The sequence below is a fragment of the Coffea arabica genome, chromosome 6e, assembly GCF_036785885.1.
Source record: "Coffea arabica cultivar ET-39 chromosome 6e, Coffea Arabica ET-39 HiFi, whole genome shotgun sequence".
Taxonomy (NCBI): Eukaryota; Viridiplantae; Streptophyta; class Magnoliopsida; order Gentianales; family Rubiaceae; genus Coffea; species Coffea arabica.
Genome location: NC_092321.1, coordinates 62,524,628 through 62,536,404, shown reverse-complemented (window position 1 = coordinate 62,536,404; position 11,777 = coordinate 62,524,628). Strand labels below are relative to the sequence as shown.

Sequence of the window (11,777 nt, the reverse complement as noted above, 5' to 3'; positions counted from 1 at the left end):
CTCGAATTCTGGCTCGCGAATAGCTCGAGTTGCGCTCGATTTTCTGGCTCGCATGAAGCTCGAAGGCAGCTCGATTTCTAGCTCGTTAGGAGCTCGAAAATAGCTCGAAAATTTCTAGAAATTTAAGCACGAAACATCACTAATACAATCATAATTCTCCAAATGTCCACTAATACAAATTCTCCAAAATTATCCACTAATACAAATTAATAGTTTCTGCCATCATAAGAAGAAAAGAACCACACTTTGAAACCTCTATCAAGCAATATAAAATTCAGCTAAACAAGCATTTCACTAATGCAAGAAGTTGCAGAAGAATTGGAATTGCATTCTGCCAGGAAAAGAACTTATACCTGCATAACAAGAATACGAGATAGTGAATAAATTATTTGGATAGTAGGATGTGAAGACAAACGAAAATAGTTCTTTTTTTTTCACCTAAAGCAGCAAAGAAGCACATGGTAACAGGATTCCATTGTTTTTCCTATTGTCCATTTTGCCGACTGCCCCACAAAAGCTTGAAAGCAATTAAAACAAAAAAAGAAATACAACATTCTACCAAAATCTAAAGATATTCAAGATTGACATGAATCTATTGCAAGCAATAGTTCAAAAAATAAAAATTTCTTATAAGATTAAAATACTTCAGTTTCACCACTCTTTTCAATATCACACGCAGATCTTGTTATACAAAAGTTCGAGTAAGACCTATCAATCAAGTTCACATGAACCCAAATTTCTTATCCCCAAACTCAAACCAAACCTACGGAAACAGAAATGAAAGGCTACAAGGGGCAGCTGAGGTTGGCTTTTAAAAAGCAGATTTTTGGAAAACCCAAAAAGGATAAGAACGGAGAGAACCATCAGTCAACTTGGAAGCAAAAACAGAACCAGTAGATCAAACTATCATCAAGACAGTACCAAAAAGCATGACATCGAATTTCATTTACCCCTTGTTATTGCTACTTCAAAGCAGAGCAAAGTGGATCACCTTCCAAATTCCAAAGAAAAAGGAAAAAGAAAAGAAAAAGAATCTCAGTACATACCTGCAAAATCTAGGCACAAAATCCAGTGGACTGATATGAGGATGACGTTAGGGAGTGGTGGAGATGGGCTCAGCGGGTGGCACACTTGCGACGCTGGAAAAGCTTAGACAAAGCCCGGAGATGGCCTTCCAGATCCTCGTCCGTTAGTCAGCCTCCGTCAGTGGGTTGCGCACTCAAATTCTTGGGCGGCTTGGAGGTTGCTGAAGTGGAACTGGCGGAAGTGGCGGAGATGGAGCTACTGCGTAGCGATGGCAGTGGGGGAAGTGGGAGGAAGTGGTGGAGATGGAGCTAGCAGTAGCAACAATGGCAGTGGCCAAAGTGGGAGGAAGTGGAGAGGGAGCTAGCAGTAGCAGCGATGGCAGTGGGAGTTTGGGACAGTCGGTCGGCGGAGAGAAGTTAACCTAATCGAAGGAGTTTGGGACAGTCGATTGTAACTTAGACTCCGAGTCAAGTGTGCAGAAAGTTGTAAATTTTAATTGATTCAGGGTATTTTTATAATTTCACATTTACTCGAGCCAAACGAGCGGCTCGTCAAGCTATCGAGTTTAAGAAATGAAGGCTCGAGCTCGCCTCGTGTGTCTTGACGAACGGCTCGAGCTCGTGTTGACCGAGCTCGAGCCGAGCTTTGACTCGAGCTGCTCGCGAGCAGCTCGAGTCGTGAGCAGGCCTAGTTCCATCAGCAAAGTAACATTTCCCTAATTTAAATTTTACTCCTTATTGTCAGATCACCTACAAGAAAAATCACTTAAAAGAGGGGCAAGAAAGCCCTCTCACCTATACGATATTAACAATTAAATAGTAATAAATATACGAGTAGTGTCACACTAGCTAAATTGCACGTTTCGTTTGTTGCATTGTTGGTGCCAAGTAGCATTGCCCATAAGCAAGGCACCTGAAGAAGTGAGAATTGATAGCATTGCTCTTGCCTCTGGTGTCAGCATTTATGTCATAATTAAATCTCGTTAAGCTAAACCTAGAAGAAAAAAATGATTGTGATTATAGTGCATCAATCACAATAAAATTCTGCAATTTTTCTCTTCACTGAAAAACATACCTGATGCAAACATATGATCCACAGTTCATGTTCAAGTCATTAAAGTAGTTGATTAATTCAAGATGGTGAGTTTGAACTCTGGTTTGAATTGTATCTTTACCCCTGTTGGAGCCTGCAATGTGATTAGACATAAAATCGACTACAATTTTACCTCAATTTTACTTCTATATAAAAAAAAAGGACCAAATTTTCTTCCTTTCTTTTGTGTATTCAAAGATAGCCCCATCAAAAAGTTCTGTCAAACTCCCCTTCGTCAGATCCGGAAGATCCTAACGCTGTCACCGGTGGTGTCTGATCAAAAGACGTCATTATCTCACTAGAAAACAAGGTAGGAGCATGGCTATTCCTTCCCAAAACAATCAAACCAAATGAGAAACGTCCCCTCTTCATCTACATCCATGGTGGTGCCTTCGTCATCGAATCAACCTTCTCCGTTCAATATCATAATTACGTTAGCTCTCTCATAGTCGAGGAGAAAATCAACGCCATGTCCATCGAATACAGGTTGGCTCCGGAGCTCCCTATGCCCGCGTGCTACGACGACTATTGGCCAGTGATTAATTGGGTCACATCTCATGCCAAAGATAAACGAGGCCCCAATTCATGGATTAACAAATAACAACCATGCCGATTTCACCAAGGTCTTCTTCTCTGGCAACAGCACTGGAGGTAACATTGCCCATGACATGGCAATGAGAGCAGGTCAAGATGGACTGGGCGACGACGTAAAACCTGAGGGAATGATTTTGATGCATCGCTTTTTCGGTGATGGAAAGCCTGATAAACTTTGTGAGCTTTTTTTTCTCACAAAGATCAAGAACACACGCACACAGTTAGATTAACACTCGGAGAGTCATCAAAAAACGACCCAAACAGACAATTTAAGGAAGACTCACAAAGCAACACGGTTCAGCCAATTGGTGACAGAACCGGCCACCCATGGACTTTAAACCCAGACTTTGGGAGCTTATTTGTCCAGATTTTGAGGGAATGAATTCTTCTCTTATTCAAAGAAAGAATTTAGAATTTCAAATGAATTCTATATCAATTTTATGCATTTCCCAAACAAAAAAATTGCAATGGTTTGAAATTCCAATTCATAGCATTCTAATTCTATAGAATTCCAATTCTAATTCAATTCCAATTCTATAGAACCAAACGCAACCTTAAAGTCTCACTTGAAGAATTGAAGTACAAATTTTTTTTTATTCTTTTATTTATTTATTTTGTGGAGCTCTAACTTCCTATAAGTCACACCCGATTTTTCTTTAAAAAAATAAAAAGATAGATATTTAAGAATTTTATTTAAGATGATTTTTTGGGCTTTTCAAAATTAAAATAAGGAAAATTAAAAAAATTACCTATAATAGGACTTGATTAAGGCGAAGAATTTGAACCCACAAGTCTAGGAGGAGGGCTTTTAAAAAGTTCAAGTCGATATTGGATATTGAATTTAAGTATATCTAGTCACCTAACAAAGTAATTTTTTGATGTGTCCCTAACCATCTCTTCTTTGTCTCCTTTTCTAAAGCTATTTTCTTCTTAATTCTAACCCCTCATTTGGAGATTCAACCAATTGGTCTCTATTTTCTTAGGACACATCTCTTCTTTTTTGTAAATTGGATTGAATCAATTATATGACCCGAATGCGTCAGATAAAAGGAGGGAAACTTTCCCTTCCTTGTGCTAACTAAATTTCTTTTTTATTATATCTTTTTTCTAAATTTTCATCCTTATCCTTGGTCAATAGCGTGTTTTACACGCTCAAAAAACCTGAACGATATTGTGGATTCTATTAACGATTTTATTTAATTGGAACGGATTCAATAGTTTGGAGATTTAGGTGTCCCATTTTAAAGTTTAGGGATTGAAGTGGAAACTGCGTACAGTTTAGGAGTTCAAAATGGAATTTACTCAAATTATCCCTAATACGTCATAATCAAAAGATTCTTTTTCCTTCCTCTTTTTTTCCCTGCGAGCACCCAAAACCTTTTTCGGAGAATACACCCAAAACCTTGGGCAGCTCCAATTGCATGTCACCTTTCCCTCAACGGCTCTGATTGTACGTGTTTCTCTAGATTAGACTGCTTTAATATTACTAAAAAAAATACCCGCTTTTATAAATACTGTAGAAACATAGCCGGTGAATTAAGGAGGCTCTCCTAACAGCGTATAGGTCCATCTCGATTTTTGCTCAGTCCTCTCGCTCGTTTATTTAACTTTTGCTCAGTCTTCCCACCAGACCACCGCCCACTCCCAGGTTCCACCACCACTTTCTTTTTCTTTTTTATTTTGTTTTTTTGTGCGATTTCCTTGTCTATTCTATTGTACGCTGTTTCCTCGTGAGTATTACTAGTATTTAATCCACACACAATAAAGTGATCATAGATGTGGCAATGACGATGGCTAGGGCGAATGGTATGTTTCTTTCGTTTTTCTTCTTCTTCTTCTTGTCCGGTGAATGCTGTTGCTCATCTCTATATCTTTGTTTACAATCAAAATGACTCAGTAATTTTCAACTTGCAGCATTTAGGGGGACCTATGTTACATATCCAACCTAAATTCCACTTGTGATTCGGACTCGAGTATGTGCAGATTTTCTCATAGTTCTTCTTTTTACCCACCGAAAAAGAAAAAGGACAATAATTAATAAGAATAAACGATCTTGTAATGTTGACTCTCGATATGAATTTTTTTTTTCTGGGAGAGTGATGAAGTCAATTAATCCTGACTGGTACCACTTCCTCCTCCTCTTCTTTGCTGCAGGGTTCGGGACAAATTCTCAAGACACCTTTCTGACTACGGAATACACTTTGTAGGTTATAAATAAATCTCAGGGTTGACGAACTCACAAAGAGTCTTGTTCGAGTTTTTCTTATTCTAGTTAGTTGGCGATTGGTATGGATCCGAGTTTTCTTGGGATTCCGGCTTCTGCAACAGGGATTCGATTGAGGAATCAAAACCTGTCCACCTTTGGGGACTTGAATCCAAATGGACCCGCATTTGAGACTCTTTATCTGGACCAGAAACGGGCGAATCACGGCCTTACAACTAAAAATGCCCCTCTCCAATACAACTTTGATGGAGGAGTTGAATTCCTTCCCAGCGATCCCTCCCCGAGTAACTTAACCTCAACTTCCAGTCTGGGTGTTGAGGATGATTTCAGTGAAGACCTTGATTTTTCCGATGCAGTTCTGCGGTACATAAACCAGATGCTTATGGAAGAAGATATGGAGGATAAGGCGTATATGCTTCAAGAATCGTTGGATCTCCAAGCAAAAGAAAAGTCTTTTTATGAGGCCCTTGGCAAGAAGTACCCTCCTTCCCCTGAGCCGCATCCTACTTTTATCTTCCAAAATGGTGCTAGCCCTGATGAATGCTTTTCTGGGGATCAGTGTAACCTGACAAGTACAAGCAGCAATCCTGGAAGTTACATAGCAGAACCTAGTTCCCTGAACAACCTTGCTCATTACGACACTACCTCTCTTGTTCACTGTCTCCATGCTCATCGTGCTCCAAGCTCATCACTTAGCTCATCAACGGTGAATAGCTTCCTGGACTCTCCGTCTAGTCCTCCTTATGGGAGCCATTCTGTTTGGAATTTCAAGAAGGGTGTTGAAGAAGCTAGCAAGTTTCTTCCAGATGGCAATAAGTTGTTAAACTTCAGCATCAACGGGTTGTTTCCCGTGGAGCTGGCGGAAGAAATTGAGGAGCCAATACTTAAGGAGGAGGGAAGAGATGAAGTGAACTTCCTACCAACTGGGTCAAGGGGGAGGAAGAACCCTCATGGCGGGGATACAGATTTAGAGGAGAGGAGTAGCAAGCTGGCAGCAGTTTTCACTGAATCAACTGTGCGATCAGAGGAGTTTGATGTAGTCTTGCTTCATAGCATGGGAGAGGGTCAGGCTGCGCTGGCAGCTTATCGAGCAAACTTGAGGACTGCCAAGAGCAAAGTTATGCTTCAGAATGGGCAACCGAAACTGAAGGGATCTAGTGGGGGAAAGGGTCGTAGAAAGAAACAAAATGGGAAGAAGGAGGTGATAGATTTAAGAACCCTCATGATTCATTGTGCACAGGCTGTTGCTGCTGATGACCATAGGAGTGCAAATGAGCTGCTCAAACAGATCAAGCAGCATGCTTCTCCTTTTGGTGATGGGAATCAAAGGTTAGCTCATTGCTTTGCCGAAGGTCTTGAGGCACGGATAGCTGGCACTGGTAGCCAGATATATAAGGCCCTTGTGAATAAAAGGACATCTGCTGCTGATTTCTTAAAAGCTTTTCATCTATATCTAGCATCATGCCCATTCAGGAAGATCTCAAATTTTGCTTCAAACAAAACAATCATGATCCAATCGAAAAATGCCGTGAGGGTTCATGTCATAGATTTTGGTATCCTGTACGGTTTCCAGTGGCCCACCTTTATTCAACGTATTGCAGGAAGAGAGGGTGGCCCTCCGAAGGTTCGGATTACAGGCATAGAGTTTCCTCAACCTGGATTCCGACCAGCAGAGCGCATTCAGGAGACAGGTCATCGTTTGGCAGAATATGCTAAGATGTTTAAGGTGCCATTCGAATACAATGCACTAGCTAAGAAATGGGAAACAATCAAACTTGAGGATCTTAAGATTGAAGAGGGTGAATTTGTTGTGGTGAATTGTATATACCGATCTAAGAACTTATTTGATGAGACTGTGGCTGTAGAGAGTTCAAGAACTATCGTTCTCAAGCTGATAAGAAGCATTAATCCAGATATCTTCATCCATGGGATTGTGAATGGAGCCTACAGTGCTCCCTTTTTTGTCACCCGCTTCCGAGAGGCTCTCTTCCACTTTTCAGCTCTTTTTGATATGCTTGAAACTATTGTACCAAGGGAGATTCCAGAAAGAACATTAATTGAGAAAGAAATTTTTGGGAGAGAAGCTCTGAATGTCATAGCTTGCGAAGGTTGGGAGAGAGTTGAGAGGCCAGAAACATATAAGCAGTGGCAAGTCCGTAATCTAAGGGCAGGCTTCAGGCGAATCCCTCTAGATCGGGAAATCATGAAAAAGGCAATAGAAAAGGTGACGTCAAGTTACCACAAAGATTTTGTCATTGATGAAGACAGTCAGTGGTTGCTGCTGGGATGGAAAGGGCGAATAATTTATTCCCTATCTTGCTGGACACCTACTTAGAAATCCCAGAAGTCCTGCACTTCTGGGATTTGAACCCACCCTTCTGCATGTATTTAGTGCCAGTTCAAGTTTACGAGGTAATGTAGTCATTAACTCCTCAGTATGCAGTTCATCTCTAATTATTTCATCCTGTTTCCTTTGCATTACTACTTCCAAAAGACTGTTATATTGGTCGTACAGGGGACTGATTGCCGATTTTGATTGTTAGTAGCTTATGAAAGAGGCAATCTTATTCTGTCTATTCCAAATTTTTAGTGAATAACTGGCCTAGGAGTGTCTTCCCATGAATCATGAGGCCCTCACTCTTCTCAAAATCCAGAATGAGCTTTGGGGCATATACGGTTTAGTTGCCAACAACACATCAGCAACGTGGTTTATTCCCTTCTTACATTGTTGAGATTCAGCTTTTAGAATTAGCGAATAGCTCTCTCAGAGATTTATGCGCACGAGAATCAGACACAAATTTTTATATCCACTGTTTTCAGTTCGTCTAATTTTCAAAGCAGTCTATTCAAATTATTCATGCATACAAATGTTTAGATCTCTATTTAAGCTTTACCATGTAGCTAAGATGTTCTTTTTTTCCTTCCTTTTTGGCATATCTTAGTTAATATGTTATTCTTTTCTCTGCTGTTTCTGTAGCTATACCCATTTGTTGTATTCTATGTTTTCCCCTGCCTGCTCTAAGAGATTTTTTTTTAATGGTGAAATTCTTGTATGGCTTGTTTGCTTTGTTAGGAAGGATAATTTCTGCACATCAACCGATGATCTTAGTTAAGCAAACTTGGCTCTGTAGATTCAAAATATTACTGATATTCCATGATTCTCTACTTCACCACCTGAAATGCCAATGCTAGCCTTCATGTTGATAGAGTCATTCGAGTTTTGATACGAAGTACCCAGAATACCTTTTTGTTTAGTTACATTCACATCATATTTACCCCAGAATTATCTAAATTATGTTGTATAAATATAATGGACCTTTGCTTGAAAACATTCAGATGCTTTGTGGCTCTCTTTTCTTGCTATTATTCGAACTTCTTTTTCCAAGGGTGCTTGTGACACAATATCAACTGGACTTATGTTCTCTGAAGAGGGCAGTGGAGATGCTAAAGCAGTAGTCAAGAGAAGAAGATAGAAGCAGGGGGTACTTTTGTCCTTTTCCAACCTCTTCCCTCCCACACTTTTTTAATAAGCTTTCCCGAGATGTTTCTCAGTGTTTCATTTGCTTATCTGTGTTTGGTTGAAACCTGGTTTACAAGATTATGTTCAGAGCAAGAAACTTAAGATGTTACTATTTGCAAAAATACATGTTGAGGGTCCTTGTTCAGTATAAATAAGGAAGTACAGACTGGTATAATTGGCTAAAAATGACTATGACGAGTTAGCTGATGTTGTGCGTTTATGGTATTGATCCACAAATGACCATTATTTGTTTCCACATGTCCTGTCATCGAAACTTTGCATGTCAAACAAAACTGATTATAAGACTTGGCAAAAGAATATAAGACTGTCAAGGCTGGTTTAATTTTGTGAAGTATCTTCTGGAGCACTTGCTCTCCTTTTTTGGTACTCTTTGCACACTGATGTGCCAAAAAAAAATGCTAGTTTATCTGCTTGCACTAAACTTTGCAGCTTCCAGGTTTACATCATTATGAAAGTGTTTAGAGCACTTTAAATACATTTCATTGTAAAACTTGTAAAAGTGTTGACCCTGGTGCATCTTGCACCAAGCTTGATTAGTTTTATTCTTCTTTTCCTTCTCCTTCTTTGGCTTCTCATGCTTCATTTTCTGAGAAGTATAGTTTCATGTGGGGGCAATTCTTCCTTTAAAAACTTTGTATATAACAACGAAATTCACATAACAAGTAATAGTACTACAACTATTTCATGTATAATAGAACCGGAAATAACATACTCAAATTCACCAATACAAGAATCATTTTCTTTCAAAAAGCATACAGAACATTTCAATTTCCCTTGTCCCTGCGACTTTTTGTGATAGTTAGGATTACATTTTTTGTTTTTGTTTTATTAGGATATGTCACCTCTGATTTACTAGGCAGTACTAATCATTTTCTAGGCATATTGAAGTAATGTACTTTTTGTTATATTGAAAAAAGCCCAAACAACTCCTTTAGCATAGGAGTAGTAAAATATAATGAGTTCCAAGGGAATTAAAGACTAAAGTAAAAGGCATATGGTTTCTGATTATTTTGTACTCCATTTCCATCAAATTATAAAGTAAGTTGTGTATATTTACATTTCTTAAAATTTAGTGGGCAGAGTTGAAAATTTTGGAAATTGCTGGAGACTTGTCCAGTTTTTCAAAATTATGTGGATCTGCCCTTGGTTCTAGGGTTTATCTGGCATCAGAATGACCAAATCTGTATGATCCTGTTTATCGATTTATAACATCAGTATCTATTGACAACAATTCCTCAATGTCTACCAGCTAGTGGTACATGATGTTAAACATTTATTGGGACAAGTTTTCTACCAAGTTATGTGGTTACATCTTTCTTTGTATGTCCTTTGTCCAGGGCATGTCTGATGATCCTCAAAAGAGATAGTACGGAACTTAACTTGGTTCCAGCATTTACAGAGTATATACTTGGGCGAACCTTGACTAATGGATAGCCCCACCTGGTGAGATGATCTTGACAAACTCGACCGTTGGGGACGACACTTTGTTGTACATTCAACGCTCTTGTTGGTTCAGGTATGGGTTTAGAATCATTGTCAAACTTTTTGTTAGATTGTTTTTGTGACTTTGTTCAGTAGCTTTTGTGAGGTTAAATTCCACCAAATCGAAATATTTGGTATTTGACTTTTATGATGGATGTGACCTGGACAACCCATTCTAATCAACAAAACTATTACGTGCTCGTAGACAACAGATTAATACTCCTTTGAGATGGGATGCCTTTGTTGCATTTGGATCTTCCAATTAATAACTACTTCCATTTGATAGCAGTTACGAGTTTTAAAATGGTTAATTTCCATATATTTTCTAGTAAAAAAGAGGTATATAGAGAAATTATAGTTCTTTTACATGTACAATTTTGAAGTAACAATGTGCTTTAAACATAGCAAAAAGTACCATAATCCATGCCCGTCTGGGGGGCGGTGATCGAGTTATCTGACTAATTAAATGTTTATGCTACAGTTGTGAACTAGAGAATCTTGAGTGTCTTTCGGAATTCACAAAGTTTGCTTTTGTTTATCTGGTTATTGACTTAACACGCCTTCAGTTTTCTTAAGGTTTTCAGCTTGTTACTCAGTCCAGGTCAACGGGGAGCGCTGAAAAATTTGTGTATTGAGTGCTGACGAAGAGCCTAAGTTGCTAATGGCTGGAAGATGGAATCAGTTTGCAATTATTCAGTCTTGCTATTTGTTAGACGAACCAGTTCAGCGCAAAAAACTGAAAGATGATTTAATGTAATGCATGATTCCTTTATATTCGTATGACACTTTGTCAAATTTGCATATATGATTTATTGTGAAACCTGATTGCCCTGGCTACTTTTCCGCCAGGAAATGTTTTAACTGGGATGATACTCAATTTGTTTACGATTTTCATTCCTTAACTAGTGTTTGGTTAGAATAATGTTAAGGGATAATTGCAAAAACTTCCCCCGAGATTTCTAATATTAGCACTCACTTCCCTTATGATTTAGAAAATAGCACTTACCACCCTTAAACTTAAGGTTTGTGTTGCAAATTCAGTCCATGCCAGAAAAGTTACCATTAAAAAAAAATTTTAAGAAGTGAGATGAGAAATTTGTATTAAATTTACCCTTCATGCTGCTTGTCAAGTTATATTAACAGAGGAATGACAAAATATGGAAAGCTATTAAGAATTAACAAAATTTAAGGGGTATAAGTGCAATTGAATAAAGTTTACCAATAATACATGAAGTAAGGTTTATAAAGAATACACATTACTTTTAAAACTCTCTATTAGTAATATGAATAGTTATTTGTAGGGATAATACGGTTGCTTATGTTGTCAGCACTGATCATATACAAAAAAAAATATCACTGAACAATCGACTAATTAACAACATACTTAAGCATCACTAAAAGTTACTGAGTATGAGATAAGTCTAATTACAAGTAATTAGAAGTACATACTAATAAGATAAGTCTAATTGCAAAAAAAATTTCCCTTCATTACCTTCTTCTCGTTCCACCTCTTCCCTCAATCCACCACCACCTCGATCGCTAGTCGATGCCAACCTCCTCTTTTTTTTTTCGCTCTTCTTGTCTCCTCCCTCTCCCTTTCCTCCTTCCTCCTCTCCTTTGGTCGTCATTTGCGAGGGGGAGGGGGGGGAGGGAAAGGGAGTGGACGAGATGGACAGAGAAGGAATGAGAAGAGGATGGGAGAGAAAATTTTCATTTTTTAATAATCCAATTAAGATAAATTTCATTACTTGAAAATTCTAATACCGTCTTTGGTAATTGGTATGCACGTCACTTGAAGACATTATACTAAAACATTAC

General features: G+C 38.5%; 1 protein-coding gene and 1 long non-coding RNA gene across 18 annotated transcripts; one reads left to right on the top strand and one right to left on the bottom strand.

Moving 5' to 3' along the window:
- Positions 1-154: 154 nt before the first annotated feature.
- LOC113696928 (uncharacterized) lies at positions 155-1,487 on the bottom strand. Its single transcript, XR_003449744.2, has 2 exons — positions 1,047-1,487; positions 155-353 (listed from the first exon to the last, which is right to left on the bottom strand). It is a non-coding gene; the product is annotated as an uncharacterized lncRNA (long non-coding RNA).
- A 2,666-nt stretch (positions 1,488-4,153) lies between these two features.
- Positions 4,154-10,820, top strand: LOC113696838 (scarecrow-like protein 9). Of its 17 annotated transcripts, XM_027216266.2 has the most exons (6): positions 4,155-4,518; positions 4,627-4,685; positions 4,867-7,348; positions 8,323-8,418; positions 9,815-9,993; positions 10,526-10,820. In XM_027216266.2, exon 3 carries the CDS (start codon positions 5,001-5,003, stop codon positions 7,269-7,271), a length of 2,271 nt encoding a protein of 756 aa, XP_027072067.1. In that variant the 5' UTR covers positions 4,155-4,518; positions 4,627-4,685; positions 4,867-5,000; the 3' UTR covers positions 7,272-7,348; positions 8,323-8,418; positions 9,815-9,993; positions 10,526-10,820. The 17 variants fall into 17 exon arrangements, with proteins under 17 accessions (XP_071912063.1, XP_071912062.1, XP_071912064.1 ...); XM_027216247.2 differs by having other exon boundaries at positions 8,323-9,993; XM_027216232.2 differs by having other exon boundaries at positions 8,273-9,993.
- The last annotated feature ends 957 nt before the right edge of the window (positions 10,821-11,777 follow it).